This window comes from Indicator indicator, chromosome 2 (genome assembly GCF_027791375.1).
Source record: "Indicator indicator isolate 239-I01 chromosome 2, UM_Iind_1.1, whole genome shotgun sequence".
NCBI lineage: Eukaryota > Metazoa > Chordata > Aves > Piciformes > Indicatoridae > Indicator > Indicator indicator.
The window spans coordinates 58,040,645-58,056,462 of record NC_072011.1 but is presented as its reverse complement, the minus strand read 5'-3'; the positions used below and the strand labels follow the sequence as shown (position 1 = coordinate 58,056,462).

At 52.1% G+C, this 15,818-nt stretch overlaps 1 protein-coding gene across 1 annotated transcript in view; it reads right to left on the bottom strand.

Moving 5' to 3' along the window:
- Positions 1–1,330: 1,330 nt before the first annotated feature.
- STUM (stum, mechanosensory transduction mediator homolog) overlaps positions 1,331–15,818 on the bottom strand; it is a 77,219-nt gene continuing 62,731 nt past the window's right edge. Inside the window, exons 3-4 of the mRNA XM_054397308.1 lie at positions 1,651–1,772; positions 1,331–1,552 (exon numbers count right to left, since the gene is read on the bottom strand). Of these exons, the coding sequence (XP_054253283.1) occupies positions 1,331–1,552; positions 1,651–1,772 (344 nt within the window). The remainder of the gene's footprint in view (positions 1,553–1,650; positions 1,773–15,818) is intronic.

Genomic DNA, 15,818 nt, shown 5'->3' with positions numbered 1-15,818 from the left:
CCAGCTGCACCCAGAAATTTAAAACCAGAAGGTAGAGCATAAGAACCTCAACCCTGTTCTGTAAAAGCCTTCTGAGGGCTAAGGAAACTCTACAGCTTTGTGGTAGAGAGCACAAGGGAAAGCCAGAGAAGGAAACTCCTCCTGACTGAGTGCTGGCATCTGCTAACCCTGAAGCTTAGGCTTGAAAAGGAGAAGCCCTACTTGCCCCCCACTCAATGTTGAGAAGAGAGCCTAGCACTTACGTTAATGCCACAGAGAAAACCGTAGGTGTTGCTGAGGCTTCCACTGTTAAAGCACAGAGACCCCAGCATCTCCAGCAGTGCCACAGGGGTACAGGCCAGCCTGCTCAGGCTGGAGGAGAGGAGGTGGCAGCTAATTTTCTTCTTAATTATGTAATTAGGTGCAGCTTCCAGAGGGCTCTAGACAGGCTTTAGAGAACTGGGCTCAGGAGAACCTCATGAGGTTCAATAAAGTGAAGTGCAAGGTCCTGCAGCTGGGTCAGAGCAATCCTTGATCTCAGTTCAGGCTGGGGGATGGTGGGATTGAGAGCAGCCCTGTGGAAAAGGATGTGGGGCCAAGAAGACCAATTGCATCCTGGGCTGCATCAAGAGAAGAGTGTCCAGTAGGTCAAGGGAGGTTCTTCTCCCCCTCTACTTTGTCCTAGTGAGACCAGATCTGGAGTATGGTGTCCAGTTCTGTGCTCCCCAGTTCAAGAGGGACAGGGATGTACTAGAGAGAGGCCAACAGAGGCTGTGAGGGTGATTAAGAGACTGGAAAATCTGTCTGATGAGGACAGGCTGAGAGACCAGGGGCTGTTTAGTCTGGAGAAGAGTGAGAGGGAATGTTTACAAATAGCTGAGGGGTAGGTGTCAAGAAGAAGGGGCCAGGCTCTTCTCAGTGGTGCCCTGTGGTAGGATGAGCGGCAATGGATATGAAATGGAACACAGGAAGTTCTGCCTCAACATGAGGAAAAACTTCTTTGAAGGTGATGGAACAAGCTGCCCACAGAGGTTTTAAAGTCTTCCTCTCCAGAGACTTTCAAAACCCACCTGGACATGTTCCTGTGTGGCCTACCCTAGGTGATTCTGCTTTGGCAAGAGACTCGATGGTCTCCAGAGCTCTCTTCCAACCCCTACTGTTCTATGATTCTATGATTGTTCCCCCTGGGGAGCCCTCAGTGATGCCCCTGGGCTGCAAGGGGTGTGTTGGGGGGACATGGGGGCACCAGGACAGCTGTGGCTTTGCAGAGGGGGTGTCAGGCTGGCGAGATGGGAGCATCAGGGTGGGAGGTGTGTTTGTGCGGCTCAGCAGCCTGCGGCTGCCTTTCAGCTCATCCCCTCTGGCTTGGGGATGTGTGCGACAGCGCCGGGATCCTGCTGCTCTGGAAATCACCTTGCTCCTTTGCTGCCACACACCACGCCCTGCGCTGTGGCGGAACCGTGCTCTCCAGCCGGGCTCCCCAGGCCGCGGCTGTCCGCGGCGCTTCCCCCGGAGGCCGGTAGGTGGCGATGCTCCCTCGGCTGAGGCGGCGCAGGGGAAGGGAGGGGGGCGCCTAGGCGGGCGGATCCGGAGGGATCCCTGTGGCTACCTCTCCCCGCGGCCAGGAGCCTGCGCCGGGGGGTGTTGTTTGGGGTGCTCCCCCGCTCTTGCCTGGGTGTCGCCGGTGCGGGACTTGCCCCCAGCCCCTGGCAGTTTTGGGGCTGTCACCCAGCGAGCTGCGCAGTTTGGGCTGCTTGGCCGCAGAGTATCTAAGCCTGGATTCTGGTGGTGTTCTGTGGGGCCTGAGAGCAGGAGGCATCCCTTGAAGAGCTGTAAGCCCTCATTCAGGTCGCTAGCAGCTTAACCCAATGTGTGCACTCACTGCCCGCAAGCACTTACCTGCTGTGGGAAACCTGCCCTGGGGAGGGCGGAGAGTGGAGCCAGGCTGGGCCAGGCAAGGGGCACACAGCGGCCAGGGCCGGCAGAAACAACCTTTGCCTAAAATTAGATCTTTGGAAGACCCTTTTCTATTTGGGGAACAAGCAGAAGAGGGCTTGGAGTCCACTTTCTTGTGATCTGAAGCAGCTCAGTGGAGCTGGAGGCAGCTGAGGATTCATCAGCAGCTGGCAGCTTCACGCCTGCTGCCCAGGATGGCTCCAGGTGGGTGGCACAGTCTCTCACAGCCGTGGCTCCCCGGGTGTGGGCAGCAGCAGTGTTGTACATGACATGAGCGTGTGAGCAAGCCCCTGCCATGCTGAGCCCCACTGGGTCCCAGTTTGGGGCTGTTCAGGCTCTGGTGGAGAGGCAGGACCAAGAGGGACCTGTGAGCAGACTGAACAAGGGTGTCAGCCCAAGCCTCAGGCCAGAGTTCCTTAAGGACAGGGTGTGTGGTGCCCTTTTTCAGTGCATGGATGCTGTCCTGGTTTTGCTGGGACACAATCCCAGGCCAGCCATGGGCCATAGGCTGTTAGCAGTTCTGAGTCAGCCAGCACAGCTGGCTGCAGTTGGCCACAGGTGTACCCCAGACCACCAGCATCACAACCAGTAGAAAGGGAGAAGTTTTCTGAGGAGAAGGAGCCTCCTGCTTGGGTTTCTTGCTTTGGCTTTTTCTTACCATCCTCCTCACTTCTTTCCTGCTCTTGAAGATTGCTTTCCTGATTGTGTGACTGCTGGGCAGTGTACAGCTTTATATAGACATTGGTATTAATTTGGTTATTTCATTTAATCCATTTTCATTTCAACCTGTGGGGCTTCTTTCCTTTTCCTGATTCGCCTTCTCTGCTGGGGAAGGGTCACTGGGTGACAGAGGAACTGAACTGCTGAAGCTTAGCCCCAGGTATCAGCTGAACATAGACAGAATGCTCTGACTGCCACATCTTTTGCTCTGGGGACACACTAATGTGCCCTAGACACAAGAGTGCACTGCTTCCAGGCTTGCAGCTCACAACTAAAAGAATACAGGTTTAAACTAGATAAAAGGAAGAAGTTTTTTACACTGAAGGTGGTGAAATGCTGGCACAGATTGCCCAGAGAGGTAGTAGATGCCTCATGCCTGGAAACAGGGCTCTGAACAACCATGTCAGGTTAAAGATGCCCCTGCTTTCTGCAAGAAGGTTGGACTAGAAGACTGAGGCTGAGGCCAGTGGTATGAGGTTCAACAAGGCCAAGTGCAGAGTCCTGCTGCAGACTGGGGGATGAGTGTCTGGAGAGCAGCCTGGCTGAGAAGGACGTGGGAGTGCTGGGTGAGGACAGCTGAACATGAGCCAGCAGTGTGCCCAGGTGGCACGGAAGGCCAGTGGCATCTTGGCCTGTATCAGGCAAGCAGGACTAGGGATGTAATTCTGCCCTGTACTCGGCACTGGTGAGGCCTCACCTTGAGCACTGTGTGCAGCTCTGGGCCCCTCACTTCAGGAGGGATATTGAGGTGCTGGAGCAGGTCCCGAGGAGAGCGACCAGACTGGTGAGGGGGCTGGAGGGAAAGTCTGATGAGGAAAGGCTGAGGCAGCTGGGGGTGTTCAGCCTGGAGGAGAGGAGACTTAGAGGGGTCCTTATCACTCTCTACAACTACCTAAAAGGAAGTTGTAGTCAGGTGGGGCTCAGGCTCTTCTCCCAGGCAACTTGTGACAGGACAAGAGGGCATGGTGTGGAGCTGCACCAGGGGAGGTTAAGGTTAGATGTTAGATGTTAGGAAGCACTTCCTCACAGAAAGGCTGATTAGGCGCTAGGATGGACTGCGCACGATGGTGAGGGAGTCTCCATCACTGGAGGTCTTTAAGAAAGATTGGATGTGGCACTTGGTGGCATGGTTTAGTGGATGTCATGGTGTTAGGCCACAGGCTGGACTTGGTGATGTCACAGGTCTTTTCCAGCCTCTCTAATTCTGTAATTCTGTGACCTTTGAAGGTCCCTTCCAGCCCAAACCATTCTATGATTCTATAAAATACTGAGTATTTATCTCCCAGGGGGCAATCAGCCAGCCTGGCTCTGCTGGCTGCCTGCTTCCCTGTAAGCCCATGACAGACACTTAATGTTACCCCCACACACAGCCTGGGAGCCAGCAGGGACTTTGCCAGCAGCCCTCATCATGGGGAGCTCTGGCTGGGGCAGTGGCAGTCACTGGCTGACATGGAGCAGTTGCCATCAGGAGGAAGTTTGCTGCCTGCCTGCAGCATCTTCTGAGCTCTCCTTGATGTGCATTAAAAAAAAAAAAAAGGTACATGTGCTGTGCCTCTTTTTTTACCACCAGACATTAGTCCAGATACTAAATTTTTTACTGTCCTGTGAAAAAAGGCTGGGGTTGTTCAACCTGGAGAAGAGAAGGCTCTGGGGAGACCTTAATGCAGCCTTTCAGTACTTAAAAAGAAAGGTGAGGATGGCCATTTTAGCAGAGCCTGTTGTGACAGGGCAAGGGGAAATGGTTTTCAGCTTCCATAGGGCTGTGATTTTACTTTGTAAACAAGTTCCAAAGTATCCTCCCTTGTGTGAAAGTTTACCTCCTTGTATCAGGTGAGAGAACGAGAGGCAATGGCCTGAAATTGTGCTGGGGGAGGTCTGGTTGGAAAGAGTGGTCAGGAATTGGAACAGGCTGCCCAGGGAGGTGGTGGAGTCACCATCCCTGGAGGTGTTCAAGAAATGTGTAGACATGGCACTCTGGGACATGGCTTAATGGCTGTGGTGGTGTTAGGTTGACAGTTAAGAGTCAATGATCATAGAATCATAGAATTGTCAGGGTTGGAAGGGACCTCAAGGATCATCTAGTTCCAACCCCCTGCCATGGGCAGGGACACCTCACACTAGATCAGGTTGCTCACAGCCACATCCAGCCTGGCCTTAAACACCTCCATGGATGAGGCTTCTACCACCTCCCTGGGCAACCTGTTCCAGTGCCTCACCACCCTCATGGTGAAAAACTTCTTCCTAACATCCAATCTGATTCTTCCCACTTCCAGTTTCGTTCCATTCCCCCTAGTCCTATCACTACCTGACACCCTAAGAAGTCCCTCCCCAGCTTTCCTGTAGGCCCCCTTCAGATACTGGAAGGCCACAATAAGGTCTCCTTGGAGTCTTGTCTCCTCGTTAGGGTCTTTTCCAGCCTTACTGGTTCTGTGCTTGAGGGGGATGAAAGTGCAAAGGGAGGGTAATTTTCCCTGTGATGTGCTTACTGGAAAGGGAGTTTCCTTGGCCCCACCATTGCTGTGCAGAGAGGAACTCCAGCAGGATCTGTCATTGTGCTGTGAGGGTATCTGCTCTTGGCTTGGGGAGTGAGCCAGACTGCAGGGTGGGATCTGTGTGGTGGCCATGTACCTCTGCTGGGGCCACATGGTATGGGGAGGTGGGTAGCTGGGCAGGTCTGCCCAGGCATGCAGTGCAGGGCTTGAGGCAGGGTGGCCATGGGCTGTGTGCTGGGCATGGAAGGCAGGATTGCCTCTGGTTTGGCTTCTGCCCACCCGTGGGATAGACTCATAGAACGGTCTGGGCTGGAAGGGACCTCCAAAGGTCATCTAATCCAACCCCCCTGCAGTCAGCAGGGACATCCTCAACTAGGTCAGCTTGCCCAGAGCCCTGTGGAGCCTCACTGTGGAGGGGCAGAGCAGTGCTGCTTTGGGCCTCCCCAGCTCTTCTGGGGCCCAAGGCTTATGGCTGCTGTCTCCTGGCAAGAGCCAGCATGTTGTGGAGTAGGCACCCCAGAAATCCACAGCTCACCCTGATCCCTGGGTTTCTGGGAGATGGTGCTGCCTGGCTTCAAGGTTGCTCTCAGAGTGGGGATTTTGGCATCTGCTCCAGCTGTCACCTGTGCTATCACCTTTCCAATGGCTTGCTGGGTGGGTGCCTTTTCCCAGTTCTCCAGGGTCATGCTTGGCTTTGGTCTCTTGCTGCTCCTCCTGCACGAGCCAGTGCAAACAGGAGCATTTAGCTGCACTGGCAGTTTGGAGCTAGGGATAAGCACATTTTACTCTCTCAAGACCCATTTCCAGATGGCTGCCCTTGCATTTGGGATTGTGGTGAATGTTTCATTTACTTGTAGGCACCTTTCACCACCTCCTCCACTAGCCCCTTCCCCTTCGTGCTGCCAGGCTCCCTCTCCATCCCTGCCTGTCAGAAAGGCTGGGAGCCTGGAAAGATTTGAGCGCCCCCTCCCTGGAGGTGTTCAAGGCCAGGCTGAATGAGGCCTTGAGCAGCCTGGTCTAGTGCAAAGTGTCCCTGCTTGTGGTGGTGGAGGGGTTGGAACTAGATGATCTTCAAGATCCCTTCCAACCCAAGTTATTCTATGATTCTGAAAGGAGCTCAGCCCTGTAGCAGCTCTGGGTAGGCAGGGGATGCCACTGAGCTCTGTGCCATGCTGCCACCTTCCCCCTTCTCAGCAGGGAGAGGGGAAAGTCGAAGCAGTGCAGTGAGGAGCAAACCCCCTGCAGGCAGCAGCAGCTGATGGCTGTGGGCTGCAGTGACATGCAAGGGACCACGAAGTCCCAGTATAGCACAGGGAAATGCGCTGGAGGTTTGCTCCCCACAGCCCACCATCACTCATGACAGTGTTGCAGAACTCTGAAGATTTGAGTGTTTCAAGGCACAGGAGGCTGTCCCTTTCCCAGCAGGGCTGTCAGCACCCCAGGGCAGCTGTAACCTGTCCTCTGTGAATGCCACCTGGGCTAGAAATGGGGTGGTGGCTGCAGCCCTTGCTTCCTAAGGGGCTGGGAGGCAGAGCAGGAGGTCTCTTGCACAGAGGAGAGTTGGTGCTAGGCAAGCTGCTTGTGCAAACCCATGTCTGCAAGGAGCCTCCAGCAGAGGTGAGGCATCCAAGCAGGGCCAGGTGAAGCTTGGCAGCAGCCTGCCTGTGTGCCAGTGGCATGAATGAGCAGTTGCTTAGAGACTGTAGGGCCCTGCTTGTCTCAAATGACTGAAGGAAGCCTTGACAAGTCCAGCTGGCATCCCCCATGTGTTTCTCCACTTGCAGTGGCTTTGTGGAGGGAGCAGAGCAGTGGCACTTTGTGGCATTGTGTGCTGCAGGAGAAGCAGGGAGCATGAAGCATGGGTGGCCAGGATGTGTGGATGCATTTTGACAGGCTGTCAAGCATTGCAGCAGAGCTGCCTTCCGTGGGAGATCTCCCCTGTGATGGCTCTGCCACCTGCCAAGGTCTGCTCCACTTGGGGTGTGTGGCTGAGGCCTCAGCAGTGCAGGGGCTGCTCTCACATGAGGAGCAAGGAGTCATTTAAAGATGTTAAAGCTGCAAAGAAAACCCAGATGAGAAGGGCTGCTGAGCGGTGTGTGCACAGGGGAATGGCAGGGTAGCTTTTCCCCTTGTCCCCACATCAGAGGGGCAGGTAAGGTTCCTCACCAGCCTTCTGCTCCCCTGTAAGGCTCTGGTTGTTAATTCCTTAAGAAAGCTGTGCCCCAACCCCTGCCTCCTCTCATCAGGTGATGTGGGTTGGTGTCTGCTGGATGATTTCCACCACCCAGCTGGTGGGAGGAGGAAGACCCATTTCAATCCAGGGCTGATGGGGGTTCCTCCAGGCTATAGAAAGAGACTCTGCATTTCATTCCAGCTCTCCAGCAATAGAATATATTTAACTTTAAAAAAAAAAAACAAACAAAACACAAAAGATCCACAGTATCAAAACACAGCAAGTCACAATCCAACAATATAAATAGGCATACAAATGGTCATCTGTAACCCCCCAGTTTGGCATCATGAAAACAAAAGGTGGGCTCACCACTGGGGTGCAAATGGCATAGGGGGGCATGCACCCATTCCCTCCTTCCTAAGGTGGAAAAACCTGATCTACCCAGGCATGGCCAAACCCAAGGGAAACATGGACCTGAGCCAGCAGCAACCAACCTAGTCCCTCTCCTGGCCTGTGGAGCAGTGCCTGTGTCTTTGTGTGTGTGGTAGGTGGAAAGTGGGATGTGGGGTGGGATCACTTGCTTGGCATTTGGGAGACTGCTGCTATCACCTCCAAGAGGGGCTGCTGGAGGCAAGCCCCTGTTTTGATCCCAGACTCAGCTGGGTCATTGCCTTTGACCTGCCTGCTGGAAGATGGATCGAGCTACCCTGATCTTGTCAGTCCTGGAGTCCCTGTAAAGCCCTCACACCCCACTGCACTGTCTCAGGGGAAAGGGGGGGCAGTGTCACTTCCCACTGCCTGGAGGGTGCTGCAAGAGAGGCAGGGCTGAATTTTAACCTGACTGTAGTTATGCATGTGGATGACAAAAGGAAGGCTGCCTGGTGAATGGGATGGGCTGCTGTGGGATTTGCTGGAGAGCTGGGCAGGGAGAAATGTAATGAAGTTCAACAAGGGCAAGTGTAGAGTCTTGCACCTGGGAAGAAACAACTCCATGGACCAGTATAGGCTGGGGACTGACCTGCTGGAGAGCAGTGAAGGGGAAAAGGACCTGGGGGTCCTGGTGGATGGAGGTTGACCATGAGCCAGCAATGTGCTCATGTGGCCAAGAAGGCCAATGCCATTCTGGGGTGGATTAGAAGGGCTGTGCTTAGTAGGTGCGAGAAGTTCTCCTCCATTTCTACTCTGCTCTGGTGAAGCTGCATCTGGAATATTGTGTCCAGTTCTGGGCCCCTCAGTTCAGGAAGGATCTCAGGGAACTGCTTGAAAGAGTCCAGCACAGAGGCACAAAAATGATTAAGGGAGTGGAACATCTTCCTTACGAGGACAGACTGAGGGAGCTGAGGTTCTTCAGCTTGGAGAGGAGGAACTAAGGGGTGACCTCATTCATGTTCATAAATATGTGAAGGGTGAGTGCCAAGAGGATGGAGCCAGGCTCTGCTTGGTGGTGCCCAACGACAGGACAAGAGGCAATGGGTGGAAGCTGAGGCATAGGAAGTTCCATGGAAACAGGAGGAAGAATTATTTCACTGTGAGGGTGACAGAACACTGGAACAGGCTGCCCAGGGGGATTGTGGTGTCTCCCTCTCTGGAGACATTCAAGCCCCATCTGGATGAGTTGCTGTGTGATCTGGTAGAGGTGATCCTGCTCTGGCAGGGGGCTTGGACTGCATGATGTCTCGAGGTCCCTTCTAGCCTCTAACATTCTGTGATTCTGTGATTCACCCTGGCTCAGCTAGTGCCACTCTTGCCCAGGGTTGGTCCTCTGTGGGGATGGAAATGCTGAGTGCCAGTTTGGAAGATAAATAGCAGTGCTCCCTGACAGAGCAGTGTGTGTGCACGTGAAGTCAGCTAGAAAACACAGAGGGGTGCTATCATGTCATCGTTAGCAAGCACGTGAGAGAAGCCACTGCTTTTGACTGGGAGAATGTCAGGTCCAGCTAAGCTTACAGTTCTTCTTGTGTCTGGGCTTTAAATGGCAATGAACTCCTGGTGGTGTCTCACAGAGGATGCAGTTTGGGCTGGCTAGTAATGAAATGCACTCTAGCTGGACTGGATGCATGCACATGAAGTGCAGGGGCATCCCAAAACAAGCAGGAGGCAGGGCAAGGGGTGCTGGTGCTGGTCTCTTTTGACAGGTAATTAGTGATAGAACAAGAGGGAATGGTGTCAAGCTACGACTGGGTAGGTGTGATGGTTTATGACATTAGGGCATTAGGAAACATTTTTTCACAGCAAGAGTGGTCAGGCATTGGAATGTGCTGCCCAGGGAGGTGTTTGAGTCACCAACCCTGGAGGTGCTTAAAGGTGGTTTGGATGTGGTGCTTGGGGATATGGTTTAGAGGTAAGCCTTGCAGAGTAGGGTTATCAGTTGGACTTGGTGATCCTGAGGGTCTTTTCCAACCTGAATGTTTCGGTGACTCTGTGAAGGGTGGAATAGAGCAGCCCCCTGAAGAATGAGACCCTGACTCTTCAGTTTCCTGTCCATCTACTACAACAAGGCAGGGGGGTTGGACCAGATGATCTCCAGAGGTCCCTTCCAACCCCTGCCATTCTATGATTTCCATCAGAACTGAAAGACCTTTAATTAAGCTGGTGGCAGTTGATGGAATCAGGGAAGAGCAGGCAGGGAGGAACAGGCAGCTTTGTCCAGGGCAGCACAGGATGTGGCACCTCACATGTCTAGCACTCTCTATTGACCAGCAGGAGCAGGGAAGTCATTCTGCCCTGTGCTCAGCACTGGTTAGGCCACACCTTGAGTACTGTGTCCAGTTCTGGGCCCCTCAGTTTAAGAAAGATGTTGAGATGCTGGAATGTGTCCAGAGAAGGGCAACAAGGCTGGGGAGGGGTCAGGAGCACAGCCCTGTGAGGAGAGGCTGAGGGAGCTGGGGGTGTTTAGCCTGGAGAAGAGGAGGCTCAGGGGAGACCTCATTGCTGTCTACAGCTACCTGAAGGGAGGTTGTAGCCAGGTGGGGGTTGGTCTCTTCTCCCAGGCAACCAGTGACAGAACAAGAGGACACAGTCTCAAGCTGCACCAGGGGAGGTTTAGGCTGGGTGTTAGGAAGAAATTCTTCACATAAAGAGAGATTGGCCATTGGAATGGGCTGCCCAGGGAGGTGGTGGAGTCACCATCCCTGGAGGTGTTTAAAATAAGCCTGGATGAGGCACTCAGTGCCATGGTTTAGTTGATTAGATGGTGTTGGGTGATAGGTTGGACCTGATGGTCTCAAAGGTCTTTTCCAGCCTGGTTAATTCTGTTCTGGTCTATGGCTGTGTGCCTCAGACATTCCTGGCTCAAAGCCTGGCTGCCCTTTCCAGCTGCCATTGCTGGGCACCTGTGGCAAATGCAGGCAGGTGGGCAAAGGGCTGCCCTAGCCCTAGCCATAGCACCTTCTCCATGGTAAGCACAGATTTGGCAACACCAACAGACACAGAGAAAACATCCATGTTGGGCTGGGTTAACCTCACTGCACTGAAACAGCTGGGTTGACCCAGAATGAAACTTGGTTTACAACTGGCCACAAATTCCATACAGCATTTGGGTTGGTTCCTACCTGGAATTGCTTTCTACCAAGTAGTAAATCAGTTGTTCATCCTGGTTAGGTTCAAGTACCAAGGAACTGTTTCATTAAAGCCAGACATTTCCATTCCAGTGGCTGGGAAGCTATCTGGCAGAAAGGGACCTGGGGGTTCTCATCAACAAGCAGCTGAATAGGAGCCAGCAGTGTGCCCAGGTGGCCAAGAAAGCCAATGGCATCCTGGCTTGGATTAGAAATGCTGTGTCCAGCAGGAGTAGGGAGGGGATTGTCCCCTTCTACTCAGCTCTGCTGAGGCCACACCTTGAGTACTGTGTTGAGTTTTGGGCACCTCAATACAAGAGAGATGTGGAGGTGCTGGAGTGAGTGCAGAAGAGGGCAACGAAGCTGGGGAAGGGCCTGGAGAATAAATCTGATGCAGAGCAACTGAAGGAGCTGGGGATGGTTAGTCTGAAGAGGAAGAGACTGAGGGGAGACCTCATTGCTGTCTACAGCTACCCGAAAGGACATTGTGGAGAGGCTGCTGCTGGTCTCTTCTCACAGGTAATTAGTGACAGAACAAGAGGGAATGGCCTCAAGCTATGACTGGGTAGGTTTAGACTGGACAGTAAGAAGAAGTTTTTACACAGCAAGAGTGGTCAGGGATTGGAATGTGCTGCCCAGGGAGGTGGCTGAGTCACCAACAACACTCGAGGTGTTTAAAGGTTGTTTGGATGTGGTGCTTGGGGATATGGTTTAGGGCTGAACCTTGCAGAGTAGGGTTATCAGTTGGACTTGGTGATCCTGAGGGTCTTTTCCAACCTGTATGTCTCTGTGATTCTGTGAAAGCCCTTTGTTTTTGTTTTTGTTTTGTAAATACCATGTTGCTGGCAGATGGGGGGGGAGGGAAGTGTTGGTGAAGCAATTGCATTTATTCTTCATTACTGTTGCTCTTTATCTGCAGAAGTTGCATCTAAAACATCTATTTTGTAAAGCAGATGCTGCTGGCATAGCCTGGTGCCATGAGCCTTCCACCAGATCAAGTGTCTTCCACCTGCAGCAGCAAGGAGGCAGGGCTCGGTTTGCAGCAGCAGTGTGGCATGGCTCTCACAAGCAGAGGGGTGAGTTATCCATCCCTGGTGTCTTTGGGTGGCACAGAGTGGGGGGCTTCCCTCTGTGGCACTCTGGAAAGAGGTACCAAAAAAAATGCAGGGTGATAATTTGGCCCTAGAGAGAAAGATAACATTGGTGAGGTCTGTGTGTGTGGGAAGCTCCAAATTACCGTTTGTGCCTTCACTTAATGAAGTTCTTCTCACTGGCGTATGAATTATGGGCACCTTGCACACAGCTCAGGTTTGTTGCCAGCTTCCCTGACACAGGCTCCCCAGAGGGAGCCAGTTTGTCCCTGACACAAAGCTCTGCTCACAGTATCACAGTCTGTCAGAGGTTGGAAGGGACCTCAAGAGATCATCAGGTCCAACCCCCCTGCCAGAGCAGCATCACTTAGGGTAGTCCACACAGGAATGCATCCAGGAGGGTTTTGAAAGCCTCCAGAGAAGGAGACTCCACAACCCCCCTGGGCAGCCTGTTCCAGTGCTCTGTCACCCTCACTGTAAAGAAGTTTCTCCTCATGTTGAGGTGAAATCTTCTATGTTCAAGTTTGAAACCATTGTTCCTTGTCTTATCGCTGTGAACCACCAAAAAGAGCCTGGCCCCCTCCAAGTTGTTCTTCAGTCACACTTTGCTACTTTTCTTCCAGAGCTTCTGCATCCAAAAGCTTTTCCTGGTTCAAGACCTCTGCCAGGTGGCCTAGTGAAACCTGTCAGTCATGTTGGCAGAGGTCACAGTGCAACTAACTCAATGCTCAGGCAGGATTTAGAGTTTGCACTGGAATGAATTTGCTGTTCTGTTTTGGCGAATGTGAGGGGTAACCTTTGCTCTTAGTGATTGTGCTCACTGCAGCTGAGCTGGTGACTTGGTTGGGTGACTTAATCGTTAGTCAAACCTCTAAAAAGAGTTCCCACTGATCATAGAAGCAGCTTCTGAGGGTCTTTTCCAGCTGTGCTACTCATTCCCTGTTTGCTGCTAGTTAGAATCTTATTTACCCTTTACTTTCCCAGGTGGGAAGTGAGGAAGCAGAGCTTTTCTAACAGTAAATGCTGAAGGTCAATTCTATAACATCCACATAGTCCTGCAAGCCACTGCAGCACAGGTCACCAAGAAGCCACCCTCTTATTTGATCTTTTTGGTATAAATGGTTAATAGAGTTGAAATGGTTGAACATGATGAGCAGTAATCCTTTTGGTGTTTACTGTGGCCAAATCATGAGGAGGAACTTCAAGGGTGATGGAACACTGGAACAGGCTGCCCAGAGAGGTGGTGGAGTCTCCCATCTCTGGACACATTCAGAACCCATCTGGATATGATCCTATGTGACCTTCTCTAGGTGATCCTGCCTTGGCAGGGAGGTTGGACTCGATGATCTCCAGAGGTCCCTTCCAACCCCTACCATTCTGTGTCATTCTGTGTCATGGTAACCTTGAGGAGCTCAACCCTTGACTTCAAGGCAGATGTCAGATGGTTCTTGGATTTCATCTTTTTGCCATTGACTGACAAGGAGTTATTTTGGGTTTTTTTCAAAGTGCAAGCCTCTCCTTGGCAAAGTAAGATAACCACACTGTGCTGCAGTAGCAGGCTAACTGCACTGCTTCCCCTCCTGAACATCTCCAGGTCTTGGTTAAGGAGAAGCACTGACTGGCTTCTAAAGAAACCTGCCCCACTGCTGTGTTGTGTCTTGTGCCTTTCTGAGAGTTGATGTTTTTTCATTTTCTTCCTCAAAAATTACAAATGAGAAGCTTTCCTGTCTTCACTGTGTTAGGGATCTGTGTTACCTGTACCAGCAGGAGAAAGGAAGTAATCCTGCCCCTGTGCTCAGCACTGGTGAGGCCACACCTCCAGTACTGTGTTGAGTGTTGGGCCCCTCACTACAAGAAAGGCATTGAGATGCTGGAGCATGTCCAGAGAAGGGCAGCAAAGCTGGTGAGGGGTTTGGAAAGCATGTCTTATGAGGAGAGGGATTGTTTAGCCTGAAGAAGAGGTGGCTGAGAGGAGACCTCATTGCTACCTGAAAGGAGGCTGGAATGAGGCTGATGCTGGCCTCTTCTCCAAAGTAACTAATGACAGGATAAGGTAATGGCCTGAAGCTACACCAGGAGAGGTTTAGACTGGATATTAGGAAGAATTTCTTTCATGCAAGAGTGGTCAGGCATTGGAACAGGCTGCCCAGGGAGGTGGTGGAGTCACTGTTCTTGGAGGTGTTCAAAAAATGAATCTACGTGGCACTTGGAGACACGGTCTAGTGGTCATGGAAGTGTTGGGTTGAAGGTGGGACTTGATGATCTTAGAGGTCTTTATGGTTCTGTTGTGTTTGCTGTCTGAGCTGAGCTCAGCACCTTGATCTGCATACAAGGTAGTCACTAAATACCCATTTCTGGCTGGCCACCATTAACAGTGTGAAGCAAGAGAAATGTAGCCTGAGTTATTCCTGTGGTTCTGCTGTGGGTTAGCTTTGGAGCCTGGTAATTTAACCTGTGTACTGCTGTTCCTCAGCTGTACAACAGGGATAGTGATGTCTGTCTATCATCTGCAGGTGTTTGGCCAGGACCTGTCAAATACAGCTTTAAACTGAAACTGAAGGGCCTTCTCCAACTCCACTTCATGATGATTTGTGTCCTCTCCTCTTGCTAACCATGTGCCAAAGAGCCAGGTTCAACATGTCTCCTCTAGGCACTGCAGGACATGGTTTCAGCAGGGCTTGTGCAGTTTTGCAGGTGTTTAGCTGAGCACTTTGGCTCTGGCACATCACACTCAAACTCCAGGCACTGTCTTCACATGCACAGAGAGAAGGTCTGCTCTGGCCAAAGTCTGGCTTGGTAAAACGTGAGTGTTATAAAAGTCCATCCTTACTATATGGGTTCCATTTCCTCCTCTGATTAAGGCTGCTGAGAATGAGGGAAGTGCTTGGGCCAGCAGTCTCCCAGCCTGCAGTGGAGCTGGTGCTCTCAAGGTTCCTGGCTCTCTGCCCCTTTCTCCTGTTTAGGCAGCCCAAAGCTTTTTTCTAGTTCACAGTCATTGAAGGGTGGGGTGTAAAGTTTTATCATAACTTATGCTGCCTGCACTGGATAAATGTGCATGGTTTGGGTGGGTCCTGTTCCACTACAGGTTAGTTGGAACTGTGGATTATGCTCTCACATTTGCCTTGGAGAAGGACTTCCTGAGCTGGGAGAGTAGAAAGCTGTCAGTGCTCGTTTTACACAGGCTGTGGGCTCATTGCAAAGTGTGGGCACTGGGCAGACAGGAAACTTTCTGAGAGGAAGGGTCCTGTGTTAAAGCCAGAAGGTCTCCAGCTATCTCCAGCCAGGAGAGCACCTGGGGCTAGTGAAGGGTCTAGAGGAGCAGCTGATGGAACTGGGATTGTTCAGCCTGGAGAAGAGAGGGCTGAGGGGAGATATTTCTCTCTACAACACCCTGAAAAGAGGATGGAGTGAGGTGGGAGTTGGTCTTTTCTTTGTAATATCAGGTGATACAATGAGAGGAAATGGCCTGAAATTCTGCCAGGGGAGGGTTAGGTTGGAGATTGGGAAAATTTTCTTTGCTGCAAGAGTGGTCAGGCATTGGAACAGGCTGCCCAGGGAGGTGGTGGAGTCACCATCCCTGGAAGTATTCAAGCAATGTGTGGCCATGGCACTTTGGCACGTGTTTTAATGGCCATGGTGGCCTTTAGGTTGACAGTTGGACCCAATGATCCTAGAGGTCTTTTCCAACCAAAACAACTCTATGATTCTTGGTGGTGTAAACACTAAAGGAGCTTCATACCCCATCTGCTCCCTGGGGGGGATCACTGACAGGTGCCCTGCTCAGTGCAGGGCTGCTCTCCACACTTGCCACATGGCTGTCCTTCTCAGCATACCTCTAGAGTGCTTCTGA